The 15550-nt window shown below is 51.7% G+C and overlaps 2 protein-coding genes across 5 annotated transcripts in view; one reads left to right on the top strand and one right to left on the bottom strand.

Moving 5' to 3' along the window:
* Positions 1 to 2724: 2724 nt before the first annotated feature.
* SYT11 (synaptotagmin 11) lies at positions 2725 to 15107 on the bottom strand. 3 transcript variants are annotated; one of them, XM_086866332.1, is made up of 4 exons: positions 15023 to 15107; positions 10595 to 11712; positions 8001 to 8121; positions 2725 to 5650 (listed from the first exon to the last, which is right to left on the bottom strand). In XM_086866332.1, exons 2-4 carry the CDS (start codon positions 11270 to 11272, stop codon positions 5340 to 5342), a joined length of 1110 nt encoding a protein of 369 aa, XP_086722458.1. In that variant the 5' UTR covers positions 11273 to 11712; positions 15023 to 15107; the 3' UTR covers positions 2725 to 5339. The 3 variants fall into 3 exon arrangements, with proteins under 3 accessions (XP_086722458.1, XP_086722456.1, XP_086722457.1); XM_086866330.1 differs by lacking the exon at positions 15023 to 15107 and adding an exon at positions 14535 to 15014 and having other exon boundaries at positions 7998 to 8121; positions 10595 to 11409; XM_086866331.1 differs by lacking the exon at positions 15023 to 15107 and adding an exon at positions 14535 to 15014 and having other exon boundaries at positions 10595 to 11409.
* LOC111939440 (GON-4-like protein) overlaps positions 15098 to 15550 on the top strand; it is a 28178-nt gene continuing 27725 nt past the window's right edge. Inside the window, exon 1 of one of the 2 annotated variants that reach the window (XM_023941648.2) lies at positions 15098 to 15426. In XM_023941648.2, coding sequence (XP_023797416.2) covers positions 15159 to 15426 — 268 coding nt within the window. In that variant the 5' untranslated portion in view covers positions 15098 to 15158. The remainder of the gene's footprint in view (positions 15427 to 15550) is intronic. The other variant, XM_023941649.2, reaches the window with a different exon arrangement.

Genomic DNA, 15550 nt, shown 5'->3' with positions numbered 1-15550 from the left:
CAATTTGAACAATTCCCGACAATACCGGAGTCTCCGCAGGGCTGGGATGGCTGGTTCAGAGCTCAGATCCAGCTGTTGCATCTCAATGAGGGGGGAAGAAGGGACCGAGGGAACCTTTGGGGCTCCTGCTGGAGGGAAACACCGAGCAGCGCTGCCATGGGCGGTGATTCACATCGCCCCGGCAACGGCAGCAGCTCCTGCGGGAGGAGGAGGAGGAGGAAGAAGGAGGAGGAGAGACCCGACTGTGCCAAACGCCCGCAGAAATCCCGCTGCTTTCAGTGGCAGAGCCAGGGAAGGTGGGAAGAGAATCGGGGCTGAGCTTCCATGCTCTCCACAAAAACATTTCTCTTTTCATGCCTTGGCGAACACATTCTGTTGGCGCTTTTTTCTCTTTTTTTTTTTCTCTTTTTGTGATGCAAATCCTTTTGTTTCTGTTCGGCTGAATGGGGTAAGAACCTGAAACCCGCCGGTTTTTGAAGGCGTGTAGTGCTGGATGCAGGAGTCAAGCAGAGAAGGATGAAGAGAGATTCCCTTTCACATTTTGCACAATAAGTAGAAGATAATCAGGGACTGAATAGTTTCAGCCCGCTGCTCGATAACTCTGGATATTGCCCCGATAAATCACTGAAAGGGATGACCCTGATCAGTCATGGTGCAGAGAACACGAAGGGGAAATATCAGTGTTAAATAAACCTCTGTGTGTGATTGAACATCAAATTTGAATGCCTGCACAAGTCACAGAATCCAGAATGTGAAGGGACCTTAAATCCCACCCAGTCCCACCCTCTGCCATGGGCACCTTCCACCATCCCAGGCTGCTCCGAGCCCCAGTGTCCAACCTGGCCTTGGACACTTCATTTAAATGCATTTAGCATTTAAGTACTAAAAAGACTAAAAAAGCCTAAAAGACCAGGGCCTCCCCACCCTTAGAGGGAGGAATTCCTTCCCAATATCCCATCTAACCCTCTCCTCTGTCAGTGTGAAGCCATTTCCCTTTGTCCTGTCATTCCAGGCCTTTGCGAATAATCTCTCTCCATCGTTTTTGTGGTTTCCTTCAGGTCCTGGAAGGCTGTATCTAGGTTACCCTGATTATCTCAGCCCTGAGTCCTGTGGGTCATTCATTACCTGCAGAATCCTGCTGGTTTCTGGTAATTTTGTGTCTTCAGCAACTTCTCTGGGCTGCCAAATCAAATCTCTGGAGCAGAACTCTGGCCAAGCTCAACAAACTCATCCCCAGTGTGACCGGAACAGCTGAGCCTGTCCCTGGGGATGCTGGGGATGGGACAGGACAGTCCCTGCTGCACTTGGGTTGGTTCTGCCTTTGTCCCAGGTAGAGCTGGAGAGAGATTTCAGTGTTGAGTGTGGTGATGTTGGAGGAGGCACAGGAGGAAAGCAGGGGACATGGTGACATCCCCTCCAGGTGCTGCTCCAACCCCTGCAGGTGCCCAAGGCCAGGTTGGATGGGGTTTGGAGCAACCTGGGAGAGCGGGAGATGTGGGAGATCACCAGATTGGGACTGGGTGATTTTTAAGGTCCTTTCCAACCCCAAATCATCGTTCTGTGATCCGAGTGCCGAGGAATACCGCAATGGCCACGTTCCTTTTCCAGGGTCATCCCCACCCCTTTGTAAAGCCTGGCCTGAAACCTCCTGGCTCCTCAAAAACGGGACCTGAAGCTCATTCTGAGGCACCTGAAGCAGCTCTGGAAGTCAGTTCTTTGCTGCTGGGGAGCTCTTGGTTTAATTAAGGCTGGAATTTGTTGCTGGGGAAACCCAGACCGGGGCTGTTTGGCCTTTTCTAAAGCCGTGGCTCTGTGCCCAGCGATGCTGTTCTGGGTGGTGGTGATGGGCAGCTGCAGAAAAACAAGCCCCAGAAGCCAAATCCCCGTGCTTGAGGGGGGATTGCTGCATCTTGCACGGGGCAGGATGGACAAAAACATTCCTGGAGAATTCAGCTTTCACCAGGGGTCCAGGAACGGCTCTGAGTTACAAACCCTGGAGTTGAATTGCTTCTTTTTCTGCCCATGCAATGTCCTTTCTTCACACTCAGATTCAATTTAATGATACCTGTTCATGCCAAATTATACCAGATTATACCAGATTATACCAGATTATAATGCTGTGTGGGTTGCTGAATGTTTTGGGATGGGCTGAGGCTTAGGTAAAAAGGGTTATAATGGAATTCTGGAGTGGTTTGGGTTGAGAAAGGACCTTAAAGTTCATCCCAACCCAGCCCTGCCATGGCAGGGACACCTTCACCATCCCAGGCTGCTCCAAGCCCCGTCCAACCTGGCTTTGGGCACTTCCAGGGATCCAGGGGCAGCCCCAGCTGCTCTGGGCACCTGTGCCAGGGCCTGCCCACCCTCACAGGGAGGAATTCCTTCCCAAAATCCAAATTAAATCTCCTTTCTGTCAGTTTGAAGCCATTCCCCTCTTGTTCTGTCCCTCCAGGCCTTTACAGTCTCTCTCCATCTTCCTTGTTGGCTCCTTCAGGTGCTGGATGGCCAAAATTAGGTCACCCTGAATTCTTCTCTCTTCTATTTAATACTTAATGTGCCAGGATTCTGTTGCATTTCTTTATTCCACTGAGATTTAATTCTGTGTGTGCTTTAACTGTGAATTAAATACACATTTTCAGCAGAAATGCATATTTATAGAAGCAAATCCTTGGAGTGTTCAGTTGTGTTGGTTCTTGCCCACGGTCACACACAGCACAGGCAGCAAAATTTAAAGTGATTTAATTTTTATTTGCACGCTCAATGTGCGTTAACAAATTCAACATACAAGGTAGCATTACAGAATGTAGGTTAGCTTATAGCATTATGCAGTTTCACACAGGTTGAATTAGGTTTTTTGCCTTTTTTCTTTTTTTTTTTTTTTTTTCACACAAAGTTGTAACTGTCCAAGTTCATTTTACAATAGAAGACACAAGGTAAAGAATAACCACACCTGGGAGATTTTACAGTGAGTCCGCTGTCACTTACTGTCTATTTTATGTTTTAAAAAATATATATCTGCACATTTTCAGTTTCCTATTATTCCAGAAGAGTGTTGGAGCTACTCCTACCTGCCCGATAGCCTAAGTCTATTTACCCTGAGCATGTTTCCTTCACAAGAAATTCATCTTTCCTTTGCAACTAAAGGAATCTTAAGATCATCTAGGCTTAGTCATGCTTTTCACACCGAAGGGAGAAGGGAATTTTGTTGCTGCTGTTAGTCCTGGTCAGATCTTTGGAGTGGTGTTTCAAAGCATGTCCCGAGAAAAAGTCGTGACAGTTGCTTGAATTGCAGCAACGCAATTGCTTAGTGCAAAAAAAAACTAGGATTGAAAAAGATCTACAGCAATTTCCAAGGGGGAATTCGTTCTCTGGGCTGTGGCTCTGAGCCACAGAGCTCAAGCTAGAAACAATTTAAGATACTGATAAAATCTACTACAACCTCAGGCAGAAATCCTGGTCATGGGGACGGGTGAAGGGGGAACAGAGTCCACACTTGTGTCTGCTGAGAAATGGAGCTGCAGCCTCAAGGAGCCACAGCCTGGGAGGGAGGGCCAGTGAGGAAGTGGCTGTGAGTGAGAAAAATCAGCTTTCCAAAAATAATGCCTCGGGAAGAGATGCCAAAGTGATGGCAGCTCACAAAGTGCTGTCTGTTCACACAGAGCTGCTGCCTGGGGGGAACCAGCCTCGCTCCCTTATTGCAGGGGAGAGGAGGTGAAATGGATCATTCTTCCAACAGGGATCTAAAATTCAGCAGTCAAGTCCTCTAAGTAAATAACTGATCTCAATTTTTAAAAAATGATTAATCTGTTATTTGCATTCCTATTTGCATCCCACAGGGCTCAGAGCAGACTGGCTGCCTGGGAGCAACCAAAGGTTTCCTGAAAACCTGGGGCTCTCCAGGAGAGCCAAACCCAATTCTGCTTTTGCATTTCCATTGGAGAGCCCAGGAACTATTTCACTTATATTTATTTCTGCTCAATTCACCAGCACTGTTTACCATGAATTATTTCCTGCCAGTTATCACCCTTATCTGTGCCCTGGCTGGGCTGTGGCCAGAATACCCAAATCCAGTGACGTGCCAGGATGCTCTGCTGCATCCAAAGGCAGCTCCGGGGCTGTGTGAGCACCACCAGATCTCAGGCAGCTGCTGCCAACCTTTATGAACTTCTGTTCCAAATTCCTGACTCTGCAGGGTTAAAACAGCCTGAAGAGCTCAAGGTCCCTCTGGTCAGGGCCATCCTTACCCCTGCAGGTGGTTCCCAGGCTCAGAAGTCAGTCAGGATTTCAGGATTCCAGGTCTGGCACATTTTTAGTGCTTTGCCCTGTGTTTGCTCCTCTTTTGGGAGCTGGCTCTTAGGTGACTGCAGGATCCTGTCTGATGCAAACTGACTCCAGCATGGCTGAAGGGAAGCTTTGGCACCTTTTCATGGACAAGCTCTGCCTCCAGGACCTTTCCCTGTCTCAGCTTTGTTTTGCCTTTAAACAGAAATTATCAGTCAGGCAGAATTTAACATTTAAAGTTTAAAAGTTTCCTTACCAATCCATGACACATCAGTGCTTGGATTTTCTTGGGCCCTTCATGCTCAGACAAGATTAAATCAAATGAAACTGAGCAGGATTTCCCCAATTCCTACAGTTTGTGAGATCCTGCCTGTGTGACCCCCACGTGGCAAAAACAACGGGATCAGTTGGTTGGGGTTTGGATTTTAGAGTCAAGTCTTGGATGTTGTGACCTCACAGCTCCCCAGGTACATCCCAACAACAAGGATTTCGGTGCCTGACACAGAATTGTTTCTTCTCTGCAGGCCAGTGCCATTTTCCCTGTATTTTTTCCTTTTGTGCCAGTGCAGAATTCTAACCCAGCTCTACATGGAAACGCGGTTGGGACTCCCAAACCAGCACAGAACAGAACTGCAAGAACCAATGGGCAGGCAAAACTAACAAGAAACTAGAGGTTAAACAGCAGAATTCAGAAACTTTGGGAGAAGCCTAATGAAGACAGGCCAATCTTGGTGAATACCAGCAAAGACAGCTCGGCACAAACACAACTTCCATAGTGACAGATAATTGTATTAAAACCTGCAACTTGATATTGGCAGTTATACTAATTTCAGTTTGTAGTAGGCATGCAATAGCGTGATTACACTGTTATATATATTCGTGGTACCTTTTTTTTTAAATTATTATTATTTATTATTTATTCCCCATCGTTTTTAATGCTCCTTAGAATTTTAGTGCCCTGCAAAAACCACATCACTAAAGAACCAATCAGCTGCTGCTTCTCAACGTAAAGTAGTTTAGTCCTACAGCTAAAACAAGGTTTAAGTCTGTCCTAGGGGGGGTCAGTACTCGCTCAGGCTGTGCCATTTGGCCACGGCTTTCCTGGGGCTGTCACAAACCTCGCGCCAGTGCTCGGCGCCGGCCGCGCTGCCGCTGTGGGCACCCAGGATCAGCCTCCCCACCACCTCGTTCTTGGTGGTGCGGTCAAAGTCGATCACCAGGAACTCGATGCTGATGTCGGGCAGCAGATCCACGGGGATGTCGTAGATGAAGGATTCGTTGAAGACGGGGTTCAAAGTGCACTTCTTGACGTGGGTCTTCTTCTTGGCGATGCGCTTGCGCCCGTAGTAAACGTTCACCTTGACGTAGGGGTCTGCTGGGGGAGAGGGAGGAACCAATGACACGGCCCAGGACAGCTCCAGCACAGGCTGGGGATCACTGGCACACGCTGCTTTGGGCTGGGAGGGACTCAAAAATCCCATTCCACCCCCTTCCACTACCCCAGCTGGCTCCAGCCTGGCCTTGGGCACTGCCAGGGATCCAGGGGCATCCAGGGATCCACAGATTCTCTGGGCATCCAGGGCCTCCCCACCCTCCCAGGGAAGAATTCCTTCCCAAAATCCTGTCTAGCACTGCCCTCTGTCAGTTTGAAGCCATTCTCCCTTGTCCTGCCACTCCAGGCCCTCAAAAACAATCCCTCTCCCTGCTGGCTCCTTCCAGCACCGGGAGTTCACCCCAGATCCCTCTGTTCCCCAGACTCAGCACCCCACCCTTGCTCAGGACACAGCCCAACAAAGGCTCCAGGCAGTTCCAATAATTTACAGATGGGAAATGCAGCCAGTGGAAGGTACTGGGAAAGAATAAAGTTTCAAACAAAGCCTCCCTTTTCCCCCCAGCCTCCCCCAGCCCTTGGGCAGCTGCTCTTTATGCAGACACTGGTGGAGGATTACAATCAAGATACCAGGCACTGAGGGATTTTTTTCCTTTCATTACACACAAGTTTTGAAGCTGGAAGGGCCTTGCCCAGCAGGCACTGCCTCTTTTTCACCTTTCTTTTTTTTCACCCAGCTGAAATGGGCTTATGCATAATACAAAGATCATATAAATAAACAGTGTTAGTCACAAGATTCTGCAGGTGGAACATCACTGAAAATTTCATCCTGTGGTTGGAGAATACACATGCACAGCTTTTCCTTTTTTTTTTTTTTTGTTTTCCTTAAAGAAAGAGTGAAATGTGGGTTCTACAATAATTAAGTCTGCATTCCCTCTGAGGTGCCCAGAGAAACTGCAAAACCAGGACCATGTTTGCTCTCAGTTATTGACTCTCAAATTGATTCCAACCATTTCCCCGTAATCCTAAAGGAGACTTTGCTAAGGGGATTCAGGAGTGTGAAAATCTGTGAAACAGGAAAGCCAGAACAGCACAAGAACAAACCCAGCACAAACAACAAAAATGCAAACACCCAAAACACCAGGCCAGAATTGGCTCTAATTCCTCCTCTCCACTCCGAGTCTGTCACTGCTCCTTGTCACACTTGTCCCCCTCCTCCAGCCGTGGAACCAGGACCACAGAGCCCCAGAGTCTTGGAATGACTGAGATTGGAAAATCCCTCCCAACCCATCCAGCCCAATCCCCACCTTATCCCCAGCCCAGAGTGTCACCTCCTTGGACACCTCCAAAGCTCCCTGGGCAGATCTCCCTGCCTGACCCCCTTTCCATGGGGAAATTCCTGCTGCTCTCCACCCTGAGCCTCCCCTGGCCCAGCCTGAGGCCGTTCCCTGTTCTCCTGTCGCTGTTCCCTGGGAGAAATCCCGACCCCGCCGGCTGTCAGGGGCTTGTGCAGAGCCAGAAATTCCCCCTGAGCCTCCTTTGCTCCAGCCTGAGCCCCTTCCCAGCTCCCTCAGGGATTCTCCAGCCCCTTCCCAGCTCCCTCAGGAATTCTCCAGCCCCTTCCCATCTCCCTCAGGAATTCTCCAGCCCCTTCCCAGCTCCCTCAGGAATTCTCCAGCCCCTTCCCAGCTCCCTCAGGGATTCTCCAGCCCCTTCCCAGCTCCCTCAGGAATTCTCCAGCCCCTCAATCTCTTTCTTGAAATGAGGAGCCCAAAACGGACCCCAGGATTTGAGGCCCCTCAGCAGAGCCAGCACAGGGGATGGGCAGTGCCCTGCTCCTGTGCCCACGCTGGGGCTGGTCCAGGACAGGTGCCATTGTGCACACCTGGGCACATCTGGGGCACACCTGGGCATACCTGGGCACACCTGGGCACATCTGGGCATGCCTGGGCACACCTGGGCACATCTGGGCATACCTGGGCTCGTGTCCAACCCCTGCCAGCCAGGGCCATTCCCAGTTTTCCTCACACCGTTGGCCTCACCCCACAGATCCCACGGATCCCACAGATCCCACAGATCCCAGAAATCCCACGGATCCCACAGATCCCACGGATCCAGGCTGTTCTGGATCCAGCACAGAGAGCTGCTGCCTTCACCAAACCCTGCCTGCACAAACCAGGGCTCCCAGCAGAAAGGATTTGTGCTGGTCTGCACAACCACCCACAGCTGAACCATGGAGCACTCAGAGCAACACATCACCCTTAAGAAGAATCTGAGGAAAAACGTGTAAACAGTGAAAATCTTCAGCTAAAAACAAGGGAAAAGCCCTGCAAGTGAACTTGGGGATTTATCTTTTTCCCACCCACTCAGAGCTGGAGAAAATAGCTTCTACCTGAGAGGCCGGTGATGTCCATCTTTGGCAAATGCCTGGCTTTCAGCACCACCACGGTCATTCTCTGTGCCACGGGCTGGTAGGACAGGGACACCTGCAGCTCCCCTCTGCTGATGCACTTCTGGCAGGGTGAAACACACAGAACTGGTCAGGCAGGGTGATCTTAGACACAGGGGCAATTTCTGGTGGTACCCAGAGATTTCCTTTCCTTGTAGTAAATGCCTAAAGGAAATGAGCCCCAGGTTGTTCTCGGTGCCTCAGCTGGAGCAGGGAAACCACCCCGTGCTCACCCCACAGCTCTGAGCATCCCCACAGCCTGGAACTCTGCATTTCCAGGAGAGGAAACCTGGTGGGACCTTCTGGGAGTGGCCAAAGCTGCCTTTGGGACTCTGAGGGCTTTAGGAGCTCAAATCCCACTGATTTTTTTGTGGAGCTTCAGCAGCTGAAGAGCTCAGGCTCTTCAGGAGTGTCCTGACAGTCTCAGCATCAGTTCAGCCTGCAAAACTACAGGATGAAGATTAAAGGAAGATAAAAGCAGAGCAGGTTTGATCTCAGATCTCAGTAAATCCTGCTGTGCATTCTTTCAAAGAGTAACATTGCATTAACATAACATTAAGATAATTAGTTTTGGTTTCCAGATGGTGTGTGTTAACTTCCACTGAGCTGGCACTAATTGAGATGGAGTTTATTTGCTGTCAAGGTGAACAGCACTAGCCAGGGGTGGGAACTCTTGTGGTGGCAGTCACAGAGCTGCTGGAACTTTGGGCTCTCTCCCAAATTCTCCCAAACCTCCCCCTGCCCCAGCAGGGACTGGGATGTGGCAGAGGGTCAGTGAGGCTCCAAGGAAGGGATTTTTCTCCTTTCAGAACAGTGAAGCACAAATGCCTCATTCTGTGCTCTGAGCTGAAGTTCTGTCCTCGCTCCTCTGCTCAGCTTAGAGGAGAAAACACAGAGTGTGAATTTCAGCCTGGAAAATTCGCATTTTCATTGGTTTCTTTTTTATTTGAGTGGTTCCTGTGTGTTTAACACAAGTTTTTCAAATGCATGGAATCACTCTCCTGGGTTGGAAGGGACTCACAAGGACCATGGAAGTCCAATTTTGGGAGGAGAACAAATATATGAGCAAGGTCCTGGGCCTGGAAGGGAAATGTTTGGAACTTTGGCTCCTTGGATACAGAACACAACAGCCAAGGAGAGGTTTTTTTGGGGGGTGAGGACGTTATTAAGAGTTTTGGGGGTTCTTCTGATCTTAAGGTGTCCCTGCCCATGGCATGGGGTTGGAGTGAGTTGATCTTTAAGGTCCCTTCCAACCCAAATCACTCTGGGATTCTGCTGCAAAGTAATTTTCAGTTTGTGGTTGTCAGTTAGAAACTCCTGGGAATGTTCACTGGGATGGGATGGAGGCCTGCCTTGGGTCACTGCTCATTACTGAACTTCTGTATCCCACATTTTGAAACCTCCTGACAGACTTTGTTCAGTTTGGCTCCATGGAATGATGCAGATTTTTCAAGCATGCACATCTGGCACCAAGGTAAATAAATTTTTGATTACTGCCAAGTGTTAAATAATTTGCATTTTTGATTTATTTTTTAATCTATTTTTCCCTTCTATTTTTAATCTATTACTTCTAAGAGATCCAGTCATTGCACTGAAAAAAAAAAATAAAATTAAAGACCCTGAACCAGCCACTTGTTTTATCATAATGTAAAACACCCCTAGAACTGAAGAACAGCAAAGTAATTACCAGAACTCTTGTTTTGTTGGGGTCATTGACATAGAATCTCCTATAAATAATATTAATAATAATAAAAAAAAAGCTAAACACCCCATAAAGTAGAAACATTTCAAGTTAAATAATTCCATTTCAGGACATAAGGAAGGATTTTATAGAGCCCAGCAATGATTTTCAAGATGTTGCAGCAATAAGTGAGCCCAAATGTCTTTTGGTTTTGGACCTGGAATCAACTGAGCAAGAAGATTAAAATCAGAAGTACTTCCTCCTCCTCCTCCTCTTGAGCACACAAACATCTGCTCCAGAGTGCTCATCCCTTTGTTTACAACACCAGGCACTGAGAGTGGGATTCCTTTCACTGGGATTCATTTACACCAAATTTTAGATGTCTGCATTTTGTTCCCAATCTCAGGTGGGATTCCTGGGAGCTGATTTCTGCTCCAGGACAAGGGGAATCCGGTCAGGCTCTGCTGACACATTTTACAGCCACAATTCAGCTCTAAATAATTCCAAGTAGAGGGGTCTAAAGTGGTCAGATCAGAGAAATCTCCCTCTCTCAGTGAAGTTTGCAGATGAATGTCCTATTACCACATCAGCTTTTATTTGGAGATGGGAATTTGCCTTTTTTCTTGGCACCATCCATCATAACATTCATCATTCCTGTGCCTCAGGAGTGACAAAACCTTTTCCAATCGCCATCACCACACAGCAGAGAAGCACCCAACTAAAACCACAACCACATCACACCAAAAACACACATTTGGGGAAAAATCAGGCTTCAAAGCTGAGGGTCAGCTTGTTAAACCACGGATCAAACGCTCTGGGATCAAACACAAGGCAAACCTGCACAGAAGTGACTTACTTGTATGTTCCTTTTGAGGATCTCCCTGGTCAGCTGGACCTTGCCGGTGCTCGGATCCACCCCTGCAAGGGGCACCATCACCTCCCCAATCACATCATCCCTGGAGAAGCGGTCGAAGCTCAGCACGAGGAAGTGCAGCACCAGGTCCTGGAGCTGGCTGTAGGGGATCCCGTAGAAGGTGAAGGTCTCGTCGAACACCGGCTCCAGGGTCTTGCGGAGCACGCGGGTCTTGACGCGGTGCCTCTTGTCGGGCAGAATTGTCATCTTGATGTAGGGGTCGGAGCTCTGGGTGTGCTCGTCCATCACGGGCAGCCCGTGAGCCTCCTGGATGGTGACCACCAGCGCCTTTTTGGGGAAGTTGTAGTCCACTGAGAAAGTCAGGTCTCCCAGCATGACGTCATCGCCCGGGGAAGAGGGAGAGGAGGTTTTACTCCCTCCTGGAGTGAGGCTTTGATCTGGGCTGAGTTCATCTCCGTAATCAACTTTGATGGGGAGCTGGTCGACGTGGGGGGGTCCTTCTGGAGCCTTGTTGGGTCCCATCAACCCTGATTCAGCAGCATCCACCAGGAGGTTCCCCCTGCCCCCCTCCTTGGCGGCGCCGCCCTTGTCTCTCCGGATCCGGTTGATTTTCTTCTTGTTGCTCAAGGTCTCCGGGTAGATGCTGATGCCTTTCAGCATGTGAATGAATTTGTATGGGGGGGTTTTGTGCTTCTTTTCTGCTTGCTGGTGACAGCATGTCCACACAAAGACTGTGACTGAGACAGAAACCACCAGGACAGTGGCTCCAATGAGTCCTGCCACCACGGGAGACACATCTGTGGGAAGACAAGGCAGTGAGGAGCGAGCTGGGGCCCCAGCACACCTGGCTGCAGATCTACACAGTCCTGTCGTGCTCTTAATCCTGGGATCCGCCTGTCACAGCTTCCCCAGACATGGCTTCTGTTTCTAAATTCATTTCTCGCACTCCTAAGGCACGCCTGACCCGTGTTCCATGAGCTGAGGATCTCAAACTGTTGATTGCCTTATCTTGCCAAACCCAGCTCCTGCATCACCAGCATCTCCATAGGAACGCGGGCTCTTGATGTGCAGGAAGCATTTTCTTTTATTTTTTTAATGCCCTGTTCAGGAACGTTACACAATTGTGTTTTCACAACAGGAAGGGAGTAATAAATATGGCCATAATGCTGGATTTGAGATAGCCTTCCTTATCAATTTTTAAAATATCCCTTTGCCCTGAAATGGTTGTTTTGCCCTGGCCCTTGTGGTTGAGGCTAAACATGAAATCTCCCATGGAAATCCAGTGTCCAAACCAACAGACAGAAAATCCTGGGCTTGGATTTAGGGATTATCTGATATTTTCTAGATTTTATGCCAACTGTGTTAATCAGTAATGGCAAGGCAGAATAAATAAAATAAATAAATAAAAAATACCACGTTTATTTTTGTCTGCTTATTTGCTAATGGATGACTTTGGAGAAGTTTTACCAAGGCACAGAATGAAACCAGTGGTGCTGAGCTCCCCAGGACAAGGCACTGACATCCCCCAGCAATTCTGAGCAGCTGGGGAGGATGAGGATGGAAGAGAAGGAGCTGCAAAAAGAGCTGGGGTTGTTCAGTCCTAAAAGGGGAGGAAAAGGAGGGGATTTTTTGCTGTGTTCAGTTTCTCAGTGGGAGGTTTTAGGAAGGTAGAGCCAGGCTCTTCATGTAACTTATTTTTGTATTTTTGGTTTCAAAGCAATTTTCTTTTATTTTTTTTTTTAAGTCAGTAAACAAACAAAAAGCCCTCTAATCCTATGTCTCTTTCTGTCACAAATTGTACAAACCACTCCTTTACCAAAAACCCTTGTCATGACAATCATTGCTGTACCCAAATGAGACAGCTGGTTCAGAAAAAGGATAAACTTGTCTCATTTTCCTCTTCATTCTGTAGCACAAACAGGAGGAAATAATCTTCTAACCTCATCCTCGAAGCTACAGAGAGCACCACGACTTTGGATTTTTTCTGTTCTTCCCACATCACCATTTACTGAGGCTGTAAACTGAGCACCTGACAGACTCAGGGAAGATTATTTTGCCAGCTCCCAAAATTGGAAAAACCACTTTTAGTTAGACAGAAACCTTTGTGACCTGCAGCTGGCTGTCGTGACTGATTCCACAGAGAAACCTGGCCCAGGTCTCACTGCAGAGCCTTGAATTAACTAAAGCAAGAAGAATTCACAATATTGACAATATTGACACCACCCCAAAAAACCCAACTTCAGTTTGTTATTTAATGTTTGATATGAGGCAAATGGTCTTTAACAGCTCATTTGGAGACAACTCAGCTTGAAAGGCTTTGGTGGATATGTAAGAAAAATGCTGAAAGTCCATTCTCTTTTTTATTCTTATTTCTTGGGTTGTGTTTTGTTTCTATTGTGTCCTCACAGGATCAGCTCTTGGAGCTTCATTTCCTGCAGCTCTGATGGGACAATTTCAGAAGCAGCACCCAACAGCGACACCAGAAAGCACCAAATAAATCTTTTCTCTCACTGAATGATCGTAACTCTAAAAATTATTTCAACTCTAAATATTATTTTAAATATTATTTCAAGTCTTACATTTGACTCCCATGATGGCAAAGAGCTCCTCAGCCTCGTGATGTGGCTTGAGGTTTGCTGTGTCTCATCTCATCCAGTCCCTGTTGGTGCCTCAGTTATTCCCAATCCCCCTCGTCCTGGCTGAAGGCTCCTATTTATGTAATCATTCCATCCATCCATTAGTCCTGTCTCCATAATTCCCTACGCTGATCTAAAGCTGCCTAAACCCAATTTTAGTGGAGCTTTTGCATCTTTCAGAGGACTCCCCACGCCCAAGGTCCACCTGAAGTGGTGGCACAGCCTCACACCTCCCTGCAACACAGCAGAACTGTGCTTTTTTTAAATCCAAACTTTGTGGCAGAGGTCTTTGTTCCGATGTGACGCTTCAACTTGACCAAAAATTACCGCAAACATCCTTTTAAACGCGATGTTTGCTAAGGATACCCAATGGTGGCCAATGGTTAAATGGTGACAGCACGTGGCTCTCGGATCCCAGGAAACACAAGGTAAGAGGGAAGCGTTTTCCATGAGATAAACGGTGCTGGATGCAGGAATATCTATCCCCGAGCATTTCGGGGTTCAGAGGAGGCGCAGCACCCGCGCCGTGCCCAGGGAAGGTCGCTGGGAGCTGCAGGACAGGCGGGGGCAGCGCTTTGGGTGCTCAGCGCTGGAGGAACCCCCGGAGCTGCGGCCCCCGCCCCGCTCACCCCGGGGCTGCACCAAAACCATCCCGACCGCGGGGCTGAGCGGGCTCTGGAGCTTCTCCATCGCCCCCGGTACCGGCCAGGCCGCTTCCCCCCACCCCGCCCGGGCCCCGCCGCCGCCGCCGCCGCCGCTCCCCGAGCATCCCCCGGTGCCCCGGGCGGGCCCCGCCTTGTGGTGCCGGTGCCGGTGCCGCAGCCGCCCCGGGGAGCTCGAACAAAGGCCGGGGCGCGGCGCGGCCCGGCACAGACATCACGTCATCGGCCCGGTCTGCACCTGCCACCGGCCCCCGCTCCGCCACCGACCGCGGGCACCGGCCCCGCTCCCGCGGCCGAGCGCTGGCACCGCCCCAGCAGCGGGCGGCGAGCGGCGGCCGCGGGGGGAGCAGCATCGCCCGGCCGGCGGGGGCGGAGGGGCCGCGGGATGCTGAGGGACCGGCGCGGGGGATGCCGAGGGGCCGGGAGGCGCTGAGGGGCCGGGGGATGCCGAGGGGCCGGGGCCGCGGCCGGCGGGTGCGGAGGCCCCGGAGCGGCGCTCCCGTCCCCGCGCGGCCACAGCGGGGCCGAAGGAGCCGCGCACGGCCCGGCCCCGGGGACGCCTCTCGGGGCCCCGCCGGGGCGGACGGGCCGCAGCCGGGGCCGCCGCGGGCCGGCCGCACTCACCGAAGCCGGGGTGGACACTGGTGATCTCGGCCATGGCCCCGCCGAGGCCGGGGCCGCGGGGGTGCGGGGCCCGGTGCGGAGGATGCTCTCGCGGCCGGGATGCAGGAGCTGCCGACTGGTCCCGCTGCGGCGCTCGCCCCGCCCGGCCCCGCCCCGCCCGCCGCGGCCCCGCCCGGCGGTGACTCGGCAACTGTCGGGGCTCCGGGCACGGAGCCGCGGGGCGTGTGCCCGCTCTGCCTCAGCCGCGCTCCCACCGGGAGGCGACGGCACCGGGGCCGCGGGCGGCAGCACCGGGAGGACCCGCTGCGCTCCACGGGGACACCCCCGGCGGCAGAGGCGGGCGGGGGCCGGCAGCGGGCGCGGTGCCGCGGGGTGTGTGTGTGCGTGTCCCGCTGTGTGCGAGGGGTCGCAGCGGGTCCCGGCGGCGGCGCCCAGCGAAGATGGCGGTGACGGCGCTCGGTGCCCCCCCCCCCCCAGCCCCGCCTCACCGGGGCCCCGCCGGGGACCGGGCCCGGCCGCGCATGCGCGGGGCGAGCCCCGGGCGCTTCCGCTTCCTGCGCGGGGAGCGGGACCGGGCGGCCCGAGCGGGGCCCGCAGCAGCCCCGGAGCGGCCCCGCGGCCGCCATGGCGCTGGCGCTGAAGATGCTGCCCTGCAAGAAGCGCAGAGCGGCGGCGGCGGGGCCGCCGAGCCCGAGGGAGCGCGGGGAGGACGCGGAGCTGCCCGGAGGCTCCGCCGCCACCGGAGCTGCCGATGGCGGCGGCTCGGCCAGGCCCGCGGGGAGGGGGCCCGGGGAGGCCTCGCCGAAGGGCGGGAGGAAACTCCCCGGGAGACCGGCCCCGGGCCCCGGGCAGGAGCTCCCCGCGGGCCCCGGCAGTCCGGCGGCGGCGGAAGGTACCGGGAGGGGCGGCGGCTTTGACCCTGGGATTTTGTGATGTTTATTTTGTTTTGGTATTTTTTTCCCCTTGGAAGTGTTATAGGTTAGAGTGAATATGAGGTCTTTTCCGACGTTTCCTCA

This window comes from Cyanistes caeruleus, chromosome 30 (genome assembly GCF_971803275.1).
Source record: "Cyanistes caeruleus chromosome 30, bCyaCae1.hap1.1, whole genome shotgun sequence".
Classification (NCBI taxonomy): Eukaryota; Metazoa; Chordata; class Aves; order Passeriformes; family Paridae; genus Cyanistes; species Cyanistes caeruleus.
The sequence above is the reverse complement of the archived record's forward strand: the minus strand, read 5'-3'. Positions and strand labels throughout refer to the sequence as shown.